Raw genomic sequence first — 26,803 nt, forward strand, 5'->3', positions numbered from 1 at the left:
GAAAATTAAATTTCTATAAATTCCACCCTTGTTAAAGATTAGAACTATACTATCTGAATTACTACAAGTTCTCATTTAACAATAATTCACAACTATTTTTGTAATAATTTACAGTTTCAATTTTATTGTTTATAACAAATTCTATAAGGTGGGAAATAAATTCTAGAGGTTACAAACACATTCCAATTAAGCAAAATGACATGTAATATTATTAACTGAATTATATTTCACCTTTGGTAAATTGGTTTTATTATACGTCACTACGAAATATTGCAGTTTCCAAGAACCTATCAACATTAAGTGAGGACTTGCTGCATTTAATATTTAAAATCTTTTCCTTAAAATTCATATTTACATCATCTGTTTATTATAATCACAAATCAGAATTAGTATGTGGTCAGAATGTATAAGTTAAGTGAAGTTTTATAAGTATACTTTAATTATAACTGAAACTCTGATTTATAACAATATCTTCAAGATATATATAATAGCACTAGTCTCAAAATGTGCCTTATTTACTAATTTTGTATTTTGCTATTAAACCACTATCTTAATAAGTAATTTTTATGTTAAATATTTATTGTTTTACTGTTATTTTCTCAATACAGTAGTTTAAATCGTTTGCATTTCTTACTTTAGTTAAATGGATTAATTGCTAGAAATTATTGAAAAAATATGATTATTGTGATAATTAGGTATAGATAAAACAAAAAAAAAAAAAAAATCAGCCTTTTAATGCCAGTGTCAACAAAACTATAATTTTCACTAATTGTAGTTTTATTTATTTACCTCATGGTCATATTCATGACCTATTAAGAGTTAGAGTTAAAAGTTAACCAAAATTTTTCACATAATAAAGTGAATGATAATTGGTAACTTCTAACTCTTGACCCTTGGATGCAAATATGGACATGATGAGTCAAAGTGATTACAATAAGCACATTTTATATGTATTTAATATATATATATTTATATATCTAGCATTCAAACTGAATATTTTACCAAACATTTTATATTATTTCTCTAAAATATTCAAGCATGCAACACAAATGATCCAACCAAAACTTTTCAAGAAGTTCAAAAAATAAATTTTTAAATTGTTTACAAAGTAGTATTATAGTATTTTTTTAAGAACCAGTTTTAGGTAATAACAAATGAAAACTAAGGCATGTTAAGCAAAGAATATACTGTATAATCATAGATAAATTATTTTCATTATTGACAATTTATATTTTTCCATTAAAAGATTTACAACAAAATTACTAGAATTCCTGAAAATTATTTTTATTTAAGAGAATTATTATTTATCTAGGTTTAAAAAGTAAAAAGTAAATGATAAAAATAAATAAAATTTACCATGTGGATAAGCTAGGATTGAAGCACAAGTTTTAGAGGTTGCACCTGCCAACATAAATTCCATGAAATCTCTTGTAGATTTATCTTTGTGACAATAATTGATATCTTCTCGACACTTCCTTAATTTTGCTTTTAAAAACTCGTATATCACAAAATGTATCATTGTTTCAGAGATACCAAAATAAGATGCAGTAATTCCTTTGTAAAATCCCCTAATTCCTTTGGATTTATAAACGTCTCGAATACACTGAAGTGTACTAGTTCGACCATATTCTCTATGGAGAAAAATTTTTTAATCAAAAATTTTGCTAAATAAATATATTAGTATTTATTAAAATTGAAATTAAATATTTTTTAGTTAAAATTATTTTATGTGATACACTAGATATTCATCTAGTACAGAAGACAAGACAAATATGTCTCAATAGTGGTATGAAATAGTGGGACAAGGTTTAAAACTCATGGGGCTTAGAATTATTTTATTTATAATGGGAAAAAAAGTGCAGATTATCTAAAGAGAGAAAATATATGGAAAGTTTCATATTAGCATTTGCAGTAAAAATGCATATTAATCTGAAAAGTTACAAATATATAACACATTGATTACTTTTTCTACATTGATAATTTGATCATTCATCTGGAGTGGTTCATAATTAACAGGAGGAAGTGTTTCTTTCATACAAGACTGCTCATTGAAGGTATTTTTGATCATATCCAGGTTTTGACAGTAGGTAATGTCATCTTCACTCTCTTCCAATAGCCAGATAAGAAAATATCAGAAACAACGTAGACAGTCTTACTAAAAAGACCTCTCAACAAAATACTGCAAACACACCAAATAATAGTTATAACTTCTGCTTGAAACACAGTGGGAATATACACATTGGGACAAAAAAAGCTACCTGACTGTTCCCTACAAATGCCAGCTTTCATGATGCTATCAATTTTGAATCCATTTGTACATCAGAGTATTCTGTGAAAGAAAGATCATTCTACCCATACACCAGTCAAGGCAAGTGGGTAAGGAGATCAGAGTGCCTATCAAACAAACTGAAATAACATTGTTAGAATCTATCAAAAAATGTCTTCCTTCATCATGTCTCTAAGTAGAGTCTCTGTTAAGTCTGCATCAGTTCTGCACATTGACCTTTAAATAGGTCTGACTTAAGTACTGGGAAATTTCCCAGTACTTGGCAGAACAAAATTGTCTGCATTACCCTGGATGTACTGTACAACCCACAATTATTAAGATCCCTCAGGAGACCATCCTCAGGGGTAAAAGGACAGCAACTTTGCATTATGGATACTTACAGGAAGGTTCCAAAAGGGAAATCACCATACTATGATGACATAGAATAAAGTCAATCTAGCAAGCAAGAGCTGGACTGATACCATGCTCAAGTGCAGCATATTTAATAGCCTCAAGAGATCTTAGCAAAAGCACCCTGAATGTCAAGAAATGCAACCACCTTGATATTTAAGGCTCTCAATCTGGAATACCAAATTATGTAAGACAGCCTCACAAAACATGCGGGTTAATAGGCAAACTTAATTGAATAGGTTTCCTCTCCATTCCCTCAAACAAGTACTCTTCACATGCCTATCAATAAGCTTATCCAATGTCTATTGATATTAGGCTAATAGGTCTAAAAGCCTTGGATTCGGAATAAAATTTCTTGCCAGGTTCAGGATTGAAAATCACCAGATAGGCGCACATAGCCTAATGCCAGACAGGCACAGTACAAATGTAACAAAGAATTAAATTACAATGACAATCCTTGCATTTCTGTGACATGTGGTATCTCCACTACACTCCATCAGTTTTTGTACGATGTTTCTGGTGTAATCTTTTGATTATTGTTCCAATTATGTCATTATGAAACTAGATTGATTGTAAAACATTTTCAGTAAAAGATTGATGTTAGAATAAAATTATTCAGATTTATGGTTCAATCACAATTTTATTTTTGCTGTATTCTAAAACCTCCATTTACTGCTTAGCATTTTGTTCCCAAAGAAGTCAATTAATTATTAACCTAACCGAAAAGTAGCCTGATAATTTTGATGAGATTGTTTGGCTTAATTAAAATCAGGTTATGAGTTGCTGTTCATATAAAAAGTTGTTTAATATTAAACTAATTTATATAAAAAATAATAAAAGTTTTTTAGAACTTAAAATTATAATTAACAAATTTAGAACATTAATTCTGAATTTTACAATAGATTATGTAAACCCAAATTATTTGAAATATGGGAAATATGTTATTCAGATATAAATCAAAATTTTCAAATAACTGAAAAACAGTATAAACAGCATGATACTGTACTAAGATTTCCCATAAAGATTGGTAGTTGAATCTATCAGGACAGTTAAATATAAATGCATTAAAATGTTGGTGGCCAAAAATTTAAATAAAACAAAGCATATAAACTTCAAAACTTTATTTCAGAGGTGACCAACCAGACTGAGAGACACAGGTTTAGCTATCAACATCAGTTATAGCTATAGCCAATCATGTGACAACATAATGTAACACTGATGTTAATGGTATTATGACAATGTATCTATCATTTTTGAAAGGATATAGTGATGTTATTTAAGCTTTCCACTCAAAATTCTCCAATGGTAAGTTAAGTTGCACATGCTATACACCACTGACATTTGAGAGCTTCATATGGTTTGTTAACCATGTTTTGTGCATTGTTGTATTATTTTATGAATTAAGTAAATTTTATCTGTCATAGTTCATTAACTTACCTTTGGTCTAACTGCAATCTTGTTTTTATGAACCATATAGGACTAGTTAAAGTACATGATGTAAAACCTATAATTAAAAGAAAAGTTATTTATTCTAAATTTTTGTTTAAATTTAAAATAATTTATCTCTATATAGAATAAACAAGAATTTGTTCTTTTATTTGAAAAGATCTGCAAAGATTATAATGATTACATCTACATTTACAATACACAAAATTAACATTTTTAATTTATTGGAATTCTGCATAAATTTTTTTAGTACAAAGAAATTCATTTGTAAATATTTCTTTCAGATATTTACAGTCTTGTTCCAAAGCTCAAAGCTAAACTTTGAACTCCGACTGACAGAACAAAAACATAATACAAACTTTAAAATAAAATTTTTCTCAAACTGTGATTTGGAACAAAAAATAATGTCATTTGATTCTTACAAATACAAGATTTTAAAATCGTCCTATATGTATATATCAAAATATGTTCATATATATTTTCGCTTTAAAATATATATGAATATGTTGAAGATAAGTTTTCAAAAATAGCATAACATAATTTTTTAATTTAATTTTTTGCCACAATTTTATAACTAGACATAATAAATGTATTCTTCTTTGTAATTTGCATTGTAATTTTTGATAATTATTTAAATTTTGGTGTTTGTTTCCATTTTATAATTTTTTTTTCATAACTTGGAAATTTAAGCAGAGAAAGTTTCATTATATTTCTCATGATATATATATTTTTTAAATTTATTAAATTCAGATTAATTTCATAATTTACTGTTAAAAAATAACTAATGAAAAAAATGTTTTAACAAATTTTTTCCCAACTTTCAAAAAATAAATAAATAATGGATAGTTTGTAATAAAACCATTTAATAATGAAAAAAATAAAAATTTACTATACATTTTCATATTAAAATATTCATTTCTCATATAGATTTATAAACGTATCAGATAAATTTTTTTACTTTAATCATTTCTTTATTCTATATTTTAGCAGTCAATTGAATAATAGACTTTATCAATATGCTTAGTATTTTTCTTGGGTATAATGGACACAACTGAATAAACTACAGTGAACTTGCTTTATAATGAGTGACCTCATATGATCTTTCAAAAATGGAGGTTATATCAATTTTGGCAGCAAGAAGCAGATTATATTATGCAATTTTATGCCTACACAAGAAACATTCCAAAACTTGGAAAAAAAAAATTATTCTTTAAGTAGTATAATTTCAATTTTAAAACTTAATTTAAAAAGTAAAGAAAATATCACCATTCATTTGACTTTATATTGTAAATCATAAATAAAAATAATATTGAACATAAGTAAAATAATTATTTGTAATAATAATTCATATTTGTTGCCTAATATTAATTAATTGCATATTCTAATTTTTGAACAAACATATTTTACAAACTTATACAAACTTTTCCTAAATATGCAGATTTATGGACCATCATTAAAAAAAAGGAAACTTTTTACCATTTTGGAAACCCAATATTAGCCTTGATTAAAGATTACTAGATTCTTCAAATGTGTATGCATTTTATTATTACTTGAATCTGTTATTGTATAATTGAAAAAATTATAGTGGTTTTTCATATTTGTGATAATGTATCATAAATTATATAAATAAAATTATAAAATTATTTAATTTATTTAATTCATTACTGAAATTATGTTACAGAAATACACTGTATTTTTATTTTTATGAACAATAAATATAATTTTAATTAAGAAATTTTTTAATGTTATGGCATAGCTTTATCTCAAGGTTTCTTGATTGTTCTATAAAATTTTTGATTCAATGTTTTGTAACAACCCTGTAAATTTCAGTGATTCTAACTATATCAATGAAATAAGATTACACTTATGGAAGAACAGTCAGGACATTATTTATTGGTTATTAAATCTTGGTGAGTGGCTAAATCAAGAGTTTCTATAAAGCAAGCCTGCTGTAATTTTGTTTTACAATATGAAATTTTACTGCTTTCTAAATTTAGTATACATTTATTATACCTACACTTAGATATAATAATTTATTATGAAGTTAATTAAAAAAAAAGTAAGTTGTCCAAGAAAGTTTATTAAATTAAAAATTTAAAACTTACCAGCACATGCTGCTGAACAGAGATGTACTAAAGGAGTATCTGGTGTGAACTTGGAATTACAAAAGTTCTTTGTTTGAGAATAAGTGCAGAAATAAATGGCCCTAAAAAATAACAATAAATTATTTTTATTTCATACATATATTTATTAGGGTGGTCCTTATTATATAGGCTAAAAGCAAAATTTGTAGTTTGCATAAGGGTATCTGCCTAACTTGTTCCAATATTGAAGAGAATAACATTCCCAAAGTTTGGATAAATTTAGAGGTTGTTACCAAAGTTTGAATCATTAAATTTACTTTAAGCAAGATATAAGGTAATATAGTACTGAGAATTTATAATTTAGTCATCAAGATCAAGTATTGTCAAAAAACCTCATAACATTGCTGATACAAAATAGTCCAAATTTTTTTCCAAGATGCTATCCTGATCAATTGTCACTCATTCTGGGATGTTCTCATTACCTTCATTTTGGAGAGATCAAATCATTTTGGCTTTTGTATCCTTTGATATTCATAAAAAGGAAACTAAAGGCAACCAACTCTTTGCTCTTCACATAAATGACCAACCAACAAGTATTTTGGAAGATTCTAGGTTGTTTCAGAAAACTCAATCTGGACTATTATAGAACACTAGCTGTGTGTGCTATGTTGCTTTAACTTTTGAGGGGATGGGGATTAGTGAGGTTAGATTGGGAGAGGGTGATAACAACAATGATCTTAGTAACTAAACTGTACATTTATTAATCTGAGTATTTACAATAATGAAACTGCAAGAGGAAGTCTGCTTTAGAGGTGGCTGGAAGACTCCCACAATATTTTTTCTAGGGTGTCAATGAAAATTCATACCAAACTTTGTGCAGACAGCTGGAACAGTTATAGAATCCTTTACCTAACAAACATACATTATTTTGACATTTAAATGTATATAGGAATAAGGTAAAAACATTGAGCATATACTGCTGTACTTATGTAAGTTTTCTATTTCAACAGTAAGTTTGCAATTTTTAAGAGCATGGTAGCAACTCCTAAATATTATTCAAAACTAACAACAGTTTAAAGCCAAATGACTGCTGAATTATATTGGTTATACTACTACTACTATTAATAATAATTAAATGCTAAATTTAATAATTATAATTATTAAATTTAGCATGGTGATAGAGATGGTGTTTAATATCTTTCTCTAGTGCTAAATTACTTACCATTTAATTATTAATAGTAGTAATATAACTCAATATAATCTGGCAGTCATTTAGCTTTAATATGTAACAGATTTGGCTAAGATGGCTTAAATGTTTATATTTATAAAATGAAATTTTACCAAAATTATTTTTTTCATAATGGAACAGATTCAAAAAATGTCCCCATTCAACTTTCCAAATTTTAAAAATAAAGGCCACACTTTAATGTATTATACAGGCAAATTATAAATCATTGAAATAAATTATTTTAAGATGTTAAACAGTTAAACATTTTAAAACTTAAATCTATCATCTTTAAATGCATCAGAAAATTAACAATAAAAAGTAATTTGCAAGTTTCCTATTCAATGACATGTTATAAACTTGGTTTTTCTTCCCTTCATTCTATTTAATCAATTTTTACATATCTTTCAAAGTATTGGAATGTTTTACTTAAAATATTTTGCTTTTAAAGATATATTATACAGAGTGTGTGTGTGTGTGTGTGTGTGTGTGTGTGTAATCATAATCATCAACTCCTAAAATAAACACAAATTGAACTAATTCAAACTGGTAACATCATAAATCGTTAATTAGTTTTTCTAGAATAAAAACTATTTTAAATAGAAAATAAAGGATAAAGTTATTTTAATGAATTCATTGCCTACCTTACTATTTCTTTCTGTTACTTTAAATATATGAAATTAATAATTTTTAAAAATATAAAAATAATGACATTTACGGATTTTAAAACTTTTAATCCTAAATGTAAATGTCATTATTTTTACAGAATTCTGACTTTTAAAACATACCTGAGAATTTGGACTTTTTAAAACAGCAAATTTTTATGGATTTCATGCATAAAGATATTTTTGTCATATGCACATGATAATTTCTTTGTGATTAAATTGTGATACATCTTGTAAACAAAGCTTTACAGAAAAGAACATTACTTCAAATAAGTTATAGAAATATCTAACTGATAGAACAAGTGTTCTTTCTATCTACAAGAAGTTCACCAAATGCACATGAAATTGTCAAAATGAAGAAATAATTTATTTTAGTTTTATTTTTTATAAAAATATTTTGTGAATTATTTCCAGAATAAATCTGATGCTATATTATTTCAGAATAAAACCACTATCATGATTTACTTGTTTTCTTTTACTTTATTTCACCTTAAATTTCAATCTTAGTTAAGATTTAATCTAGAAAATTCAGAAATCTGGTCCACCCAAATCCCCAAGCAGTCCAGATTTTTCAGGTCTTTACTGTATAAAATAAATATTAATTCATTTAAAAACTAGAATATTCAAATATATACAAGGTGTGGCAGAAAAGTAATGAGATTGGCATCATGAGAGTGATCTGGCAACACTGCAGATGTCCCTTTCACATAGCTTGTACGTCAGTCCCGCCTAGACGCTCAGTAACAGTTTCAACCTCATGCAGCAACCACGTGATACTAGAGAAAATGAAAAGTGAAGCATTGTTTTTGTATTGCATCACAGAAAATAGAATAGTGAAATTTGGAGCAATGGTGTGCCATCAAATTTTATGTTAAGCTTGGTGAACCTGTGAGTTTGACCTACGAAAAGTTGCAACGAGCATATGGGGAATATTTCTTATCATGAGCACAAGTTTTTCGGTGGCACAAAGCATTTTTGGAGGGCCTAGAAGCAGTAGAAGATGAACCTAAGGGAGGCATTCAACATCAAGAACTGCGGAAAGTATTGAAAGAGTGAGGTCTCCTTGAAATGCTCAGATAAAGGGTGTTTTGAGTCAGACGAGACATTGCAGACACTGGGCTGCTCCCCATGACAACTCCTCTTGTCACATGGCCATCTCCATCAACCAGTTTTTGACAGAAAAAGAAATTTCTGTGGTTCCCCAGGTCCCCTATTTGCCTGATCTCAGTCTGTGTGACTTATTTTTGTTCCCCAAGATCAAAACCCATTTGTAAGGATGTCATCTTGGTACTGCCAATAACATCCAAAGGAGCATAACTGCATTGCTGCAGGTGATTCCACTTAAAGCCTTCCAGCATTGCTAGGCAACAATGCCTCTGCTAATGTATAGCTGCCCAAGGAAACTACTTTGAAGGGGATAACATTAATGTATAAAAATAAAATAAAATTGTTGCAAAGAAAAATTAGTCTCATTTCTTTTCTGCCACACCTTGTATAATTAATAAATAAAGTTCTGGATAAAAAGTATATTATTTGTTTATTTATATTGATAAAGTTAAGTTATAACATTAATTCAATAAAATTTTTAAATTATTATTTACTAAACATTAGTATTATATAGTGTAACTATGTTAAAATAAACATATTAGTTTTCAATTTATATAACATTTTGGAATAAAGTTTAATTTTAATCACTCTAAATGATTTTAATTTCTCTCTAAAATGAAAGTGCATTTGTTTTATAAGAAGAAATATTTAAATTACAAAAAAGTTAATTTGTTTAATTTAATGTATTTAATACAGTAAAATCTTGATTTAAAGAACTAATTCAGGTGAGGGGGTGTTCATTAAAGCCAAAAGTCTGTTTCATAATAAAGTAGTTTTCCAAATTTTCCAAATGTGTTTATTAAAAAATTGACAAATTTGTTAGATATTTTCACTTATGTAGATACATTTGCATAATTAAAATTAAGTATATACGAGGAGTTTAATTTCACAAAAAAAGTCTTCTATATGTATTATTGCTTAGGTATTTGCCCTAATTCTGAGACTGTAATAAACAAGTATATGATCTAAATCATAGTAAATAAACATATATTTTTTGGAAAATACACTTTAATTGTATTTAACTAAACAAATAAATAATGTTCTTTAAAAGAAAATAAAATTTAAATTTGACAAAAACAAAAAAATTTCCTATTTATTCGTCTTCAGATGATGATATATTGAGATGCTCCCATTGTTGCTATTGTGATAAGAAGTTAAGAGTACTGACTCTTGAGATTTGAAAAAAAACAACCCTATTAATTTAATTTAATACAAAAAGCATTTTAAAATTAACAGGATGTTAATTTTCACATGACATATGGACTGGAAATTTTGTCTGTTAGATCGAGGTTTTACTATATTAAAAAAATAAATAATAATACTAATACTAAATCTAGTAAACACTATTTTTTGCATTGTTTCAATATTTTATTTACTGTGTATTTGAATTGAATAAAAATCTATAATAAAATCTACTTATTAATCACTTTTAAGTTTGTAAACATAAAACTTTGTAGGCACACAGACAATTCAGTGTTATCATACTTTACATTTTTTACTACAGAGGTAGTAGCCTACAAGGAAAGGTCATCTCCGTGAGTTTTGTGATTTTATGAACTGCAGATGGTGCAAACAACAGAAAGAAGGACTGAAGCAAAGTTTAATCTTTGTTAAAAGTTGTAATTATATTTATTATATTATTAAACAATTCAGTGTATTTTCACATAAATCATTGATATTCAATTTTTAATGTTGTTCTTTATGTAAGTTTCACACTATAAAAAATTCTCTTTCTGTAGTGCTTACATTATTTTTACTGCTATTATAACAATTAAATTAAATAATGACAACAAAGCAAACTATACACTTTGGGAGTAAATAATGTGTGACAAGACACTACCTTTAGCTATCATCAAACTCCTCATTTTGCTTTTTGCAAGAAAATTTTTCAAGTGCCTAGCTGGTATAATTACAATGCTTGTAGACTGTTAAAAACAGTTTATTTCTTTGAAACTGTAAACATAAACAAATATATATATAGTTTTAAAGAAATATATGGCAATAGTCAGCTTAACATTCTTAGCAGAATTATATCCATATAATTTTGCTGCATAGGGATCATTAAAGACAGGTTCTATCAACAGAAACCATAAGAGCATTTATTCACCAATGAAGTTTCAGAAACTAAATAACAACAAATATCTCTGTGAATTCACCATTTGCAAGAATATTTTTCTTGAGAATAATAAATAAACAACTACTAACCCGTTATAGATAACGATCAACCAATGCCGAATTATCGGGCTAGCAAATGGCTATAGTGATATTAATAATTTAAGATAATTTGGTACTAGAGTTAGGTAATCTTATATCAACTGGAAGAGGAGAGTGGATCGGAGGTCCGGGTAGCGTAACTGGTAACGTGTCTGCACAGATAGCAGAAGTTGCGGGTTCGAGTCCTGCTTCGGGCCGTTTCTTTTCTTCCAGTTAGGCTTAAATTTATTTAAATTATTTAATTAAAATTCTAATTATTAAATTTAGCAAGAGATGGCACCTAATGCCTAACTCTAGTACCAAATTATCTTAAATTATTAATATTACTATAGCCATTTGCTAGCCCAATAATTCGGCATTGGTTGAACCTTGAGAATAATGGATCATATTTTGAAAATGCTTTGAAAATGGTTTATTTGTATTTACATTTGATTTATTTATCAATTTTAATAATATATGACATTCATGCATTTATTGATTTTTATTGTCATCCTATATACTGTATTTTGTTTGAATTACATATAGTCCAAGAATTCTATAGAAAATAATATCTAATCTAAATACAAACATAAACATCCTAACGAAAACCCAATACATTATAATAAAGTTACAGCAATTGCCATATGACATCAAGCTAAATAATGGCTATAATAATTATAAATTACTGAGATTACTATTATTGAATTAAATTTAATATGAGATGGTGCCTAACGCCTCCCTTTAGTGTCAAATTTCTCAGTAATTTATAATTATTATAGCCATTATTTAGTCCAATGTCATACATCAGTTGGTGTAAATACAAACATTATGCAAAATACTAAATCTAATTGATTTTCAAACTGAATCACTATAAATAAACAATCTGACAAAATGAAGAACTAAATACACTAATTGAAAATCAAAAACAAACTTACCTGGATGGGGCAACACCAACTAAATTAGGACCAAGACCTTTGAAAAGTGCTCTTGTGCCTTCAGTTTCCACAATATGCCTATGTAATATTACAGTTATTATTTGTAATGTTGATAAAACTTTAAATTTACCAGATAGATTATATTTTATATAATTTACAATTAAGAAAACAATTATTAACTATTTTCAGCTTCATTTCTAAAATAAATGTTTTTCATTGTAATATTTAAAAAATCTTATCAAGAGATATTACTAATCAATAATAAAAAATATATATAATAAAATTTCTTAATAAAAACAACCTTGTATATTTAAATTGAAAAAATTTTTTGTACAAGTTTGTATTTTTGTCTACATTTTAGATAAAGAATATATAACTAAAAAGTGGCAAAACCATTTAGCAAAATTTGAATTTATGACATAATAGCACAAAATTTCAGTTGGAAATACATTAGATACATCTCTAACAGAAAATCTGGTTCATGAATTTTGAGTAAGTCATGGGAGATTGTCATTAATCCTTTATTAACTTGGCTGTATTCAGATCTTTCTAACTATTACTGAATTCTTTTAGGTCACTAAGAATTTTGTGAGAACCCGGGCTAGCGTAAATTATTTAATTAGTAAAAACCCAATTTAATTTTATAATTTTTGTTTTGTCAAAAACCCATAAATGAGAAAAGTTCCATGTCACAGATTCAGTCAAGGAACTCTATAAACTTTTCCCATGGATAGTACTTCCTCTGTGAGTGGCACAGCTTCGAGGGAAATAGAGACAAAATCACGAATTGAAGCAATGGCAACTTCACCAAAAATTGGTATTAGAATGCCCAGGGGAAGGATCACAAAAAAAAAAAAAAAAAAAAAAGCAAAAGGACAGATGATAACAGAGAGTTTACCTGTCAAAATTCATGTGTGCTTATCTCTACTGGGATCCACAACCGATCTTCTCGACCTCCAGCTGTTGACCGGACCTCAGCCACTCTGAACTAATGAACAATTAGTCGAACCCCATTGTGAGTATAAATATTACAGTCTGTTAAATTCAAGACCCACCATAACCAGAGGGAGACTCGCCTTCCTTTCTTCAAGACATCCAAGGCTGACTCACCGATCCATGTATTTACTGACATGCATCTGAATTTGTAAACTCTCTCTCTGTTTGATGCGCTTATAGAATAGACTCTAGAATTATGTTACATCTTGTAAATTAGTGATGACCTTTACAAATAAATTGTTGTTATTTAATGTTTAAATGAATAGTGAAGTGCATTTATATCTGGCGTGCTGTCTCGACTCCCTCCTCTATCCCAAATCTGACTCTTCTCATACACAACTGCTTCCGTGAGATTTACACCCAATCATAATGGTGTCAGTTCTGATTTGCGGATTGTTGACATAGCCATCATGGTGCCGACATAGAGGTCACAATTTACTGTTAGTCAAAAATTTGACTCATTGGAGGTTAATAAAATACAATAATGCAATTAACTATCATTGTATTAACTAATTCTAGAAAATAATAATTAATGCATCTATACTTTATTTTCATGTTTTACATGAACTGAAAAAAGTCAACTAAACACAGAATATAAAATTAAATAATATTTCTAAACATATCATCATAGTTAACTGGATACAGGTAGCCCTCAATTTACACCAGGATTAGGTTCCATTAGAAGAGGATGTAATTCAAAATAAAATTGTAATGCAAGGTAATGAGACCAAAAACATTTTGTACACATACTAACTCAGTTGCTTTTCTTTGTAAATATGTGTAAAAATTAGGAATTTTATTGTCATAAAATAACATTCTTTACTATAATAATAAAATTAATCAATTAGAAAATTTCATATCAACTCTTTGGGATTGCCAGTCTTCTGCCATTGCAAGCTCTCAATAATGTCTCTGTACATTTTGCTTTCATAAGGAACTTGGCCATTGATGACTGCTGCATCCACATTTTCTACATTATCATTGCAACATACTAGAGAGGTTGCAGCTGACGTTTTCATCACAAAAACATCAGCCGCACCCTCTTGCAACATCAAGCATGATTCCACTGACATTCCAAATGCCATTGTCAAACTTCTAGGCTTACAAACTTACAAACTTAGGAAAGTGGCACTGAACGTCCAATGTACACGTTTTTGTTTTGAAAACATTGGCTGCAACCTCTCTATTGTAATAGGACTGAGCACATTGACCAATATAAAGGCACTGACCCCTCTAAAGATCATGGAGCTGTGCTCCCGGATAGAATTAATGTCTCAAAAGTTATCTAGAGCTTTAAGCAGTTTGGTAAGATGTCTTGCAGAAAATTTGCAGAAAACTAATTTCTCATTTCTAATTCTTGCACTTCTTCTGGCATCTGTTCTAGCTGTAAAGAATGTCTGTTAAGTAATTCAGTGATATCCTGACCTTCAACGTTTTGGAAACCAAAATTGTGTGTGCCACGTTTGTAATTTCTTCTAACACTTCTATCACTGATTCTCTGCTATCAAGTCCAAAACAGCATGTGGCCACAATTTTCTTTGAATGTCATTCATACAGAATTGGCTAACATCTTTCTAGGACGGTGTGATGATGATAGCCTTCAAAATGTGAAAGGTCTTTTAGTACTCCTTCACTGTTACTGCTGTATCAATTGTCTCTTAATACATTTAAAGGTCTTATAGCTAGTATGCCTTAAACATTGCAAATATGCCTTAGTTCAGCGTTTCTCAAAGAGGGCAATAATGCCCTCTTGTGGGCGGTGAGTAAATCTAGGGGGCGCTGGAGGCAGGGTACTGAACGGTGACCAAAGGCAAAAGTTGGGGTCACTGACAGCAGTTCCATTTCCTCTGTTAAATGGATAAGAGGAAACATTGTGTTTAATGGTTTCCAGATGTTGAGAACAATGTACGGTAAGGGCACAGAGTGTGAGATTCATAGAAAAGTTTTCCTAAGAATATTTCCAATCCTTTCTCACACAAGAGAAAATGGGTTAGGGGGCATTGGGTATAACTTTATGGAACAAAAGGGCGGTGGATCGAAAAAGTTTGAGAATCACTGCCTTAGTTCATTGATTAAAAAATCAATGTTGAGTTTGGCAGTAAAAATAAATAACTGATGTTTAACTGACCATTAGAGATGTCCTGAAGATTAGGTCGGGGCATTATCCACGGCCAATAAAACCTTCTTAGGGAAGTTATTAATTTCACAAAACTTGGAAACTACTGGACAAAAGAGTTGGATGTACCATTCAGCAACAATAGTTTGTGTAACCCATGCCTTTTTATTGTCATAAAAAACATTGAAAGAAGTACTTTCATAATCTTTTTCATTACTCTTGGCATCTCTGAATGATACACCAACACCAGCTTTAGTTTCAATAATCAGGTGGATTGCTTACAAAAGCAAAGTTAAGCATCTTTTGAGGCATTAAAACCAGGAAGTCTTTCTTTAACAGCAAGGAAGAGCTTGGATAGACTGCATCTTTTTCAAGTACAATCCCGTTTCATTCATATTGAAGACTAAATCAGTAAACTATTTGTTTACATTTATAAGTTTTTAGAATTCAGTCAGGTTTATTTATCTACTTTGATCATTTGAGTAACAGGAACTCCTTAAATAATCAATCCATAAAGTCAAAACTTAGTCTAACTTTTCCAAATACACACTCCTTTCATATATAATATTACATACCAAAACAAAAGGCATAGCTTGATAAGAATGCTTAACTTTTTCTGCATTATACATAACTGTTGAAGCTGTAAGCCTAAAACTTCACAAACATCTACAAGCTACAATCCATCCTCCATGTGACAAATCACCTTCATCTTTTCACATCTACTGTAACCATTTTACACAACTTTTTACTACTTTCAGCTCCAGATTCTAATTTATGCTTTGGTCCAACAATTAAACAAAATGCAAAAAAATTTATGTTTACCAATGTTAAATATTTTAATACATTAAACAATGTCCTTAAAACTTGACATTTTAGATTCAACTGATCTACTAATTTCTGTGATTTACACAGAACTAGACTGCAATATCCTTGCACTCACAAAACACTGCAAGTGCTAGGCTGTCTTGATGATGGTAGTCTACCACAACGGTTAGCAACCCTTCTGACCTCACGAACCACTAAACTCACAATTTTGAATCCCGTGGACCACTATCATGAATTTTTTTAAACAATACAAAATCTGTAGAATAATGATCATAAAAGTTCAATTTTACTATATTAATATGAAACTCACATGTTTAATTATAACAAATTAATGCAAGCCTAAAGTTCATTGCTGCTTGTTTGAAACAAGTTTATGGATTTTTAGCACCTTTCCACGAAGGATGACAATTGCACTCACAATATTGTTTATTGTTCATTATTTATTGATAGCAGACGTTTCGTATTTGGTTTTAGATTCAAATAAAAAACCCCCAATAAGTGAAAAAGTAACTAAGCATTTTGCATTTCTTTCGTAATACTTCGTCTAACCTTCTGTTGATCAATGTCCAAATTTCTCCTCGGACCACCCATATTTTCTCGCGGACCATTGATGGTCCATGGACCACTGGTTGCTGACCATTGGTCTACCACCATATAGAAATAATTTTGAAATGTTGTAAATCAAGGATTACCTGTATATGAAAACATTCCTTCTACTTTTCCTAGCTAGTTCTTATTTGATATCAGAATGCAATTATTTGATTACACAATAAAACAAAAATCAAAACATTAATTTTAGTGTACTCAAGTTTTTTCCTCTATTACATTCAAAAAGAATATACTAGAGGAAAAAACTTATTGAAAAGATTTAAAAAGCTAGATTAAACCAATAATAAAATTACTCTTATTATTTTGTTTATTTTTCATTATTGTGTATTATTATTGTTCAAAAAAAATGTTTTAACCCTATGCTTTGTAGAAGATCTCTTTTCAAGCCAATCACAAATGTGGTCAATCTCTTAATGGGTTCAACAGCTGATACATTGGGTCCTGTTCTTCAACAGGACCCAGTGTATATAGTTCAACTCATTTATGAACATTTCTGAGTTAGTCTGGACTAAAACTGAGCAAAACAGCTGATGTATTTACTATCTTTGCTATTAAGTCATCAAGAACAGGTTTGTAAAAACTACATTTCAACTGAACATCCTACCAACAGCTAAGTGGGAAAAAAACGATTGAACTCCAGTAGTTGATCAAGGATTTGTGTCTTGCATAAAAAAGACCAAGTAAAGTTTTCCAGGTTTTCCTCACTTATCTAATACTTAATAAAAGCCAGTTTCCCAAAGAAAATCTCTCAGAAGACACCTCCCTTCGCAGATCATCCAAGTGTTGCAATACTTTAATGACCTGAATTTAAATCTGAATCATAAAAATGAGAATTGTCAAGTGTAAGGTAAATTTTTGACCAAAATCAGAAATACTGATCATTATTTAAATATATTACTATTTCTTTTTTAACCATTTTTAACAACACAAATAAAGCAAATTGTTAGAAAAGTAGAAATAATTAAATAGCATTGTATGGTTCCTTTATTTACATTATAGTATTTTAATTATTCAAATTAAATCATAGAAGTCTAAAAATTAAATACTTGATTAAAATAATTACTGCAATTACAAATATGAATGTTCACAACTAATTTAAAATTTACCTAAGACATCTCCAAATTCCAAATGATCTTTTTTCTGATGTTAACGGCACAATTCTTTCAGAACAATGAAAATCTCTTGGAGCACAAGCACAAAATTGGTATTTCTGATGAGATAATGATGTTTGAGAAAAATTAAAATTTGCAACAGATGACTGCAGCCTGGTTTTCACAACTTCTAAAGGACAAGTAGCAATAGCACCTGCAGTTCCTCCCAAACTAATAAAATAAAAGAATTTTTAATGTTTAATTTTAATAATAATAGTATATACAGTTGTATTATCAAATCATACATATATTATTCATTATTCTTACATTTTTACATTAGGTATTTGCAAAATAATCTTTAATTTTACCATTAACACACATTACCTCATTTACTTTTATACCCAACTTCCAAAACAATCTTCAAAATAATAGGAAATAGAAAATTACAATACATTTAAATATAACATGTCAAATTATCTAGGTGGCTTTAAGTGGGTTATTGTGACACACAACAATACAGCATCATATAGCTGAAGTTTTATATATATCCAATGAGAGAAAATAGATTCACTTATTCTTCTATCTACAAATGATTCTTAAGAAAATTATCAGCTAAGTTTTTGAACCAAGTTTAACTAATTTTAAATTTTTATTATAAATTAGAAATTACACATTTTTCACAAAAATTCTCTTTTACAAAAGTCCTCAAAAATGAAATTGCAACAACACAAAGCAATGCACATAGCCACATGCAAATTGCAGGACTACAGGATTGACAGAGATATGCAAATGATTAAAAGAACAAACAAAAATATGCAACAGACATCTGTTTATTCAGTGAAGAATATGGCTCCCACAGGCAGCTATAGAGGCTGCTATAAATCAAGGCATACTATCAATGAGGCAACTAATGTTGCCTGAGATATTCCTTGCCAATCTGCATCAACTGTGGTGTGCATGTCATCTATGGTGGTGATTGTCCCCAATGCATCTCATGTCGAACGAGGTCCCACAAGTGTTTGATGGGAGAGAGGTCTGGTGAGGCTGACAGCAAGGGAAGGATGTGAAGTCCATTCTGGCTGGTGAGAGTTCACCAAGCGACATGCAGTAGGGCATTGTCTTGTTGGAATATCGTGTAAGATGCAGCCTGCACCACAGGCCCCACAATTCATGCAATGCATTGGTCCACTGTCAAGAAGCAGAAATATGCACCAAGACTAATCACTGATTGAACATGATGCCTAGTATGGAGCCAGTGTGACACTCGATGGAAACATCTAGCACTTAGAATTCCCCAGGATACTGCCACACCATCCACAGCTGTCATTCCTCCACAGACAGAAGTAGGATTCATCTGTAAACAATATCTGATGCCATTCAGTGGTCGAGTTTCAATGACAACAACATCACGCCTTCCATACAATCTGTTGCATATGGTTTAGATCAGTGATTCTCAACCACTGTGCCCTAAAGTGCCGCAAGATTTTTGAAGTGTGCCACCACTGCGAATATCCATACAAAAGCAACATCAGACAAGTAGTTTAATTGGTTCTACCTTCCTAGAGCACGTTTGGAAATTGTAACCAATGTGCCAGTAGTTACCAAGGCATTTAGAAAATGTGACCTAAATAACCAACTACATTTAAAAATCACTGTTATGACATCACCAGTTGTCCCGCAGTACTTACCAAAGTAACTGTGTGTGCCACAAAATTTTTAAATCATTAAAAGTGTACCATGACAAAAAAAAGGTTGAGAATCACTGGTTTAGATAGACAAAGATACACCCTTTGATGATAACAGGCGACTTCAGACATCAAGTACCATGGCAAACGAGTCCCATTCAGCAAATTCGCTGGTCTATGCACTCTGTTGTGTGCCAGTGTGATCCATTCCCTCTTCGGCATGTTTACAAATGTTCCTGTATCCATCATGTCACATATCACTATAGGATACTCATGTCATGTCAAACACACTTGGCAACTGTGTGCATCAACAAATTGAGGTCGAGCAGCTTCAGGACACAGTCTCATTCCCCAGTTGTTAACAGATGGTATTCAGCTCACTGAGGTATTTTCTATGCTTCTTTAAAGTTTGGCTGCTATGAATTGTCATTGACAGCATTTACAGAATGAGCTAACTGTTAGTCGTTATAGCCCAAAACTGGATACCATATGACCTGATGTGTACACAAACTTAATCATTTGCACATCTCTGTTACCTCTACCAGTCTTGTGATTTGCATGTGGCTACATGGATTCCTTCGTGGTGTTGCAATTTCACTTCTGCAGAAGTATATGACCTCTATTTATTAAAAATAAATAAATGACAATTAAGTAAAATTACTCTTCACTCCGACACCGGGGATGAAATACTAAATACCGAACCTGTTACCGGTGTAATTTGCGTGAAAAAATCTTCTTTCCACAAACGTTTTCGAGCTTTCCAAACAGATCTACCTGAAGAAGAGCTGTTTGGAAAGCTCGAAAACGTTTGTGGAAAGAAGATTTTTTCATGCAAATTACACCGGTAACAGGTTCGGTATTTAGTAAATGACAATTGTATAAACTTGACAATACTAAGAATATGCAGTCCTTTTCAAAAGAATATTTATAAAAGAATTTTTTAAAATATTCTCTAAGACTAAGCCAAAAATAAATTTGTTTTTGGAAATAAAGTTACTTACATGCTTTTGTCAAAATTAAAGTTAAAATTCAGTTCTTAGATCATAGTTTTAGGTATGATTAAATACAGGCAGATTAAATATTATATTATAAAATATTTAAGAATCAATTTATTACAATAATTTTATTTTTTCATCTATGGATAATATGTAATGTTAGGATAAATATAAAGAGAGTGATGATTATTACCAACGTTGAAACCACAATCTATGGCAAAATTATATCATCAATAATTCAAAAATTTTCATATGTACAAAAAATTTGCATTAATAATGTTAAGATTAAGAAAATTTAATCTTACATTAGTACCTTAACTTATTTCTTATATATTCTTGCTTTTCAAAATTTGTTTGTATTCTACATTAAACTCTGTCATTCTTTATACACTAATGTTCATTTAATTTCCAATAGACCTAAAGTATAGATACTACTTATCAATTTAACAATTAGGATTAGTGATCAGATTTGCACAAGAAATAAAGTTAATTGTTTATATCCAACTACTATTAATGATCTTAAAAATCATATTAAAGAATTTTTTGGTCAACAAATAGTTTATTGCAGTTACATTGTAATGTTCATTCAGGGTATTATGTACAGTAGAATACCTTTCAATCCTAAATAAAACTTCATGGAAATTACAATGGCACATGATTTGAACTTTGTAATATTGAAACTGTTTTCATTAATGATTAAACAATATTTTCGACTTTAACATTGAAAATAGACTTGTAGGTAGTGAGTCAAAAATATTCTGATATGAAGTAAAGTTGCTAAATGAACTTGAACACTGATAAAGCAGAAGGCTGTGACTAATTTTACCAAACTGAACATACTTGAAATTCTTTCCAAATCAAACTGAAAATGCTTTGATTTGGAAAAGAAATCAATTTGAACATTTGAAGATTGATATGGTTTCTTATAATATAAAAATTAAACATTTCTTGTTTTTATATACTCTCACCAATCCATATTAACTAATGCAAGTCTTAAAAACAAAGTTAAAATTTTAGATTATTAGTATTAAATTCCAATTTTCAATACAAAAATTATTTAAATAAAATTTTAAGTTTAATAAGCTTATTTAAAATTAATACCAACTTATTTATATTTTTTAACCAAAGGAATTGTTGTTTTTGTTTGATAAGTAAGATTTGATTAGCAAGAAAAAGTATTAAAATAAGTCTTCTACATCTTTTGGAATACTGAAGAGTTGGATTAGTGAAAGTATATTGTATTTCATTTCTTCCTATTAGCGAGTTACTTTTTTTCATCTATTCTCGTTATATCTCTTCTATTTTTAAAATTACTTAAGTTATTTTTTATACAAAAAAAAAATGATTAAAAAATTTAATTTTAAAATTTTTAATTATTATATACATAATAAACTTAACATTATCAAATATAAAAATATCCATACATATCTACACTATACAATTAAACATTCCAACCCCACCCTGAAACAAGCATGGTTATTATTGATCTTCTGGATTTACATTTTCTTTTATGCATAATTACTTTTGAGATATACTAGTTAAAGATTAACTTTTAATTTTCTAACTATAAAATAAATAAAGACAGTTTTTTTATTCACTTTGATACTGCTATAGACTAAAAACTTACACATTTTTACTTTGTCATTTCATTTCTCATTTTTTCTTTCTGATTTACATAATCATATTTTTAAACAAATGCATGCATGAATAGAATGTGATAAGCATGCAAATATCATGAAGATATAAAGAATAATCACATTATTAATGCAATAAGAGACATTTCAACTCATTATTACACTGAAAAGCAGCAAAGAACACTAACATTAAAAAAATCATACAGACAAAGACAAGCTCATTGCATAAAAATGCTTAAAATGTAATTTATGAGAGAGAAAACCACACCCTATATTCAACAAAGCAGATGATTAAAACAATGAATTGTTTAAGATCAATTAACCCTATTATATTTTAAACATAATTGTGTAACATATAAATTTATTTATCTACTCATGGTACTGTTTATACACTGCTATTTCAGATAGTAATACAATATGTATATCATTATATAAACCAGTAATTTCTATATCCAAAGGTCACTTAATGATCACAAAAAAATAATCATGAAAATAAAAAATAGTACTGAATATAATGTTTTGGAGTAATTCTAATAATTCTGAAACCATAAACTTATATTAATAATATTAACGTTCTATAAAATTCTTTTGGATGCTAAATGCTGTCCAAGGATCACTAGTTGGATAATATTGGGTTGATACAAAAGTTTCTGGAATTTTCAAAACGTACAACATTTATTTCAAAAGCAAAAAATAGTTTTTGATATTTAATAATTATTAGTAGCAGTAATGTAGCCCAATATGTTAATATGGTAATTGTTTGTCTTTAATATAATCATCAGGCTTTAAGATAATTATATATGTATACATTCACCATGCTGAGGTAAAGCAATAGTCAACTGAGTGTCAGAGTGGGTAATTACAGGCTGGGAATGCTGAGTTGTCCTAAGTCAGCACTGTGAATAACTAGTTGGTTATAAAAATTAAATATATCTGGAAGGAAAGGATTGAATGAAGATACAGTAGCATAACTGGCAACACATCCACACAGTAAACAGCAGTTAAGTGTTCAAGTCCCACTATAGACTAATTCTTTTCTTCCAGAATTTTCTAAATTATTTAATAAATATTAATTTAATTATAATTATTAAATTTAATAAGAAATAGCACCTAATGCCTATATCTAGTGCCAAATTACTCAGTATTTAATAACGATTAGTAGTGGTATTGTAACCCAATTTAATCTGGTAATCATTTGGATTCAAAAAATAATTTATTCAAGAAATTAACTGCCATTACATTCAAGCACCTTCTTCCATCAATTTGGCAGGTTGTGGATCCTGCTGAATAAAACTCAGATTGTTTTGATTCAAAGAACTCTTCATCATCTCCTCATCATCAGTGAACTGCTTTCCATCTGAATAGTGTTGCATGGAGCAGAAGAGCTAGTAGTCAGATGATGCAATGTCTGGGCTATATGGGGATAGTGGAGAACCTCCCAGACAAGATCAAGCAGAAGATGCTTGATCTTGTCTGGGAGGTGCCAAGTCAACCTTTGCACATGTGCATTCAGATTGTGAGCAACTCAAACATTGGTCTTGCAGATCTTTCCAATGGCAGATAAGTGATGAACTATGATGAACTCTTCACAACCAAGTGACTTGTTCATTTCTCAAGTGGTCAGATGTGGGTTGGCAATTATCAGCTGCTGCATATCGTCATCACAAAGACTTGGAAATGACATTTTTGCTAAAAAATTCTTAACCATGCATTGATAAGATGATCAATTTGGTATAAAAGCAGATGAATCATAAATTGCACATGTGTGAATTCAGTCACAAAAGAGCATTGGCAAAACTTGACATATTTAAAAAGTTGGTATTGCCATATAGAATATCTTTTCACTTAAGACTGTGCATTTCAACACCCTTCATTCACATATCTAACTAGAAACTTCTAGATGTCATCTGTTGGTGAACAATTTCAAATACTCTAGAAAATTCAAGAAACTTTTGCATCAATACAATACTAATGTAGAATATTTATATTAAAAAACAGAGTTTATCTATTAATATTGTGATGTATTGCAGCTCTAAACTGCTGAAAATTATTTAAAAGAATCTTAAGACAAATAATAAGTATCTGAAAAAGTATTCATAAGTATGAAAATTTAGTTTTTCAATTCAAACTAGTTAAAATAATGTATATTTACACAGTTAAAAACAGCTCATGTTGACCTACAAAGTCTGAAAACATTCTTGATAAAATTTCTAACTTATATAGGCTACTTGGATTTATTTAAAATTTTTTTAAAAATTAAAAACTTTTTCCATTTTAACATACTGTTTATTCTAAATTCATAAATTTCTGGAATTCAATTATTGAATTTGCATATTAAATTGTAACTTATACAACCAACCCAATAATTAATTTAATCAAACAAACAGTCAGAATCTTTATTAGACTACTTTAAGGCTAATTACTTATCAAGGAATTACCAGTAAGTAATTTGGCTAGAGGCTAGTGGTTAAGCTACCATCTTGTGTTAAATTTAATAATTAGAAATAATTTGATTTAGAATATTCTGAAAGAAATGCTTTAAATTTTCTGTTATTTTGAAAGTTTCAAATGTTCTGTTAAGTAGAATGATGTACATCCTGCATGTCAAATAAACCATGTTATGGAATAGCAATGTTTAACACAACTAAACAGAAAAATTAAATGTATACAAAAAAAAGTACTTTTACCAGCTTTCTTTTACTTTGTTCAATGTTAAAAAAAAAATTTACCCACTTTACGAATACATAGCTATAAATTGCTTGAGAAAAAATTCTTAGTTTATTTATTATTATACTGAAGAAAATATTCTTTAAAAAATAATAATAGTAAGTTCTACGAATAGAAGAGAGGAGGGTATTATGGAATAGTCGGGAAATATGGAATACCGAGGTTTTGGCTCTGTCTGTTGCTGCTATCACGTGGGAATACCATGAACTACTCAAGAAAGACTCCCATGATGTAGTGCAGTGAGAGGTGACCACTTGTTGTTGTCGTAACAGTCGTTACAGAACAAAGTGTGTTTTGTGATTTTCAAGACTTTTTGCAGGTAAGTTTTCAAACATTTTAACCTACTAGTACACATGTGACTTGAACATTGATGTTAAGCATAATGTACACTAAGAATTGTAGTTTGTTATACTGTAGTCGTTTTTTAGCTGACGATGATGAAGGGTTCATTTTCCAAGATGGCGTGTCGGGTATTATGGAATACCTAGTATTCCATAATACCCAATGTAAAAGTATAGTAAGTATACCATATAACCCGACAAAATATACTGAATAAAAATAAAGTAAAAAATGAGTTTTGAGTATAATATTGGATAGCTAAACAATAATTATTAATTATATAAATAGTAATATAGCTTAATTTAAAACCAACGTATATTTTTTTAAAAGCTAAATCCATTGAAATGGAAAGAAAACATAATTTTTCCGTTATTTGAAAATTTGTCTATAGTCTAAACCTACAAATCATTTGTTTTCAGATGTGTTTTGTCTATTTAAACTTAACCTTCTCCCTTAGTTGCAAGAGTTTTAAATAGTCTGTGTTTTTTCAGATATGCCTAGAAAAAAGGAAGATGAGGGAAAGAAGCAAAAGCTTTAGTATCAGATGCAAATGGCTAAGGCTATAGAAACTGTTCGTGAGAAGATGGGGGTATCTTAAAGTGTCCAAAGAATTCCAGGTTCCTAGTGTGTCTCTCTTCCATAAACCACCTTTTTCATATTACCCAACTTTCATAATAACCTCCATTTGTGAGTTTTTTAAATAAATATTTTTTTAACAACAAAATAAATAGTATTTTTTACAAGTGACAGTTCATTACAATTAGTTATAGTATGTACTCATGATGATTTTGGGGATTTTTATTCAAAAACCAGTAAAGTTACTTTTAGAAATGTAAATAGTATTCCATAATACCCTCCATTCCTATACATATTTGTATTATTTTCCTCATTATTATTTGAAAATAGTGATAGAAGGTCACTTAACAGCATTTACTATTAATATATAAAATGAAAATAATGCATTGAATTCATGAATTTAGATTCAATTCAAGATTCAAACTCATTTTTTACATAAAAAAAGCTTTCTGTATATAATAATAAATTATTAATAAAATTAATTATTTTTTAAATCTATTATTTTATTTCAATATTTTAAAATATTAGAGTCACCATATGTCCACGTTTAGTATGGACAGTCCATACTTTAAAGGCTCTGTCCATGTCCATACCGTACTTACAAAAAAATAATAAAATGTCCATACTTTATTCAACTGATCATGAAATTAATAATTAAATCATAACCACTTAGATTTAAATCTGATAAAAGGTACTAAATTTTTGATAATAAATTATTGTATTTGTTGGCTAGGAGGAAATGTTGTATAAGCAAATGCAACAGCTCCTAATTCCTTGTAGCCCAGAGTAATTTGTTCCTTTTGCCCCCTCTAGGCAGCCCTGCCAAAAGATGAGGCCAAGTCAATATAAAGTAAAAAACATTTGCTTCAAATGTTTAT

The 26,803-nt window shown here is 29.1% G+C and overlaps 1 protein-coding gene across 1 annotated transcript in view; it reads right to left on the minus strand.

Annotated features, from left to right (window-relative positions):
- The window catches only part of LOC136975381 (solute carrier family 25 member 36-A-like), a 33,190-nt gene that overhangs the window by 2,411 nt on the left and 3,976 nt on the right, over positions 1–26,803 (minus strand). Inside the window, exons 2-6 of the mRNA XM_067270422.1 lie at positions 17,985–18,200; positions 12,333–12,410; positions 6,229–6,329; positions 4,115–4,181; positions 1,357–1,631 (exon numbers count right to left, since the gene is read on the minus strand). Coding sequence (XP_067126523.1) covers positions 1,357–1,631; positions 4,115–4,181; positions 6,229–6,329; positions 12,333–12,410; positions 17,985–18,200 — 737 coding nt within the window. The remainder of the gene's footprint in view (positions 1–1,356; positions 1,632–4,114; positions 4,182–6,228; positions 6,330–12,332; positions 12,411–17,984; positions 18,201–26,803) is intronic.

The sequence above is a fragment of the Centruroides vittatus genome, unplaced genomic scaffold, assembly GCF_030686945.1.
Source record: "Centruroides vittatus isolate TY-2023 unplaced genomic scaffold, ASM3068694v2 contig_371, whole genome shotgun sequence".
NCBI classification, from domain to species: domain Eukaryota; kingdom Metazoa; phylum Arthropoda; class Arachnida; order Scorpiones; family Buthidae; genus Centruroides; species Centruroides vittatus.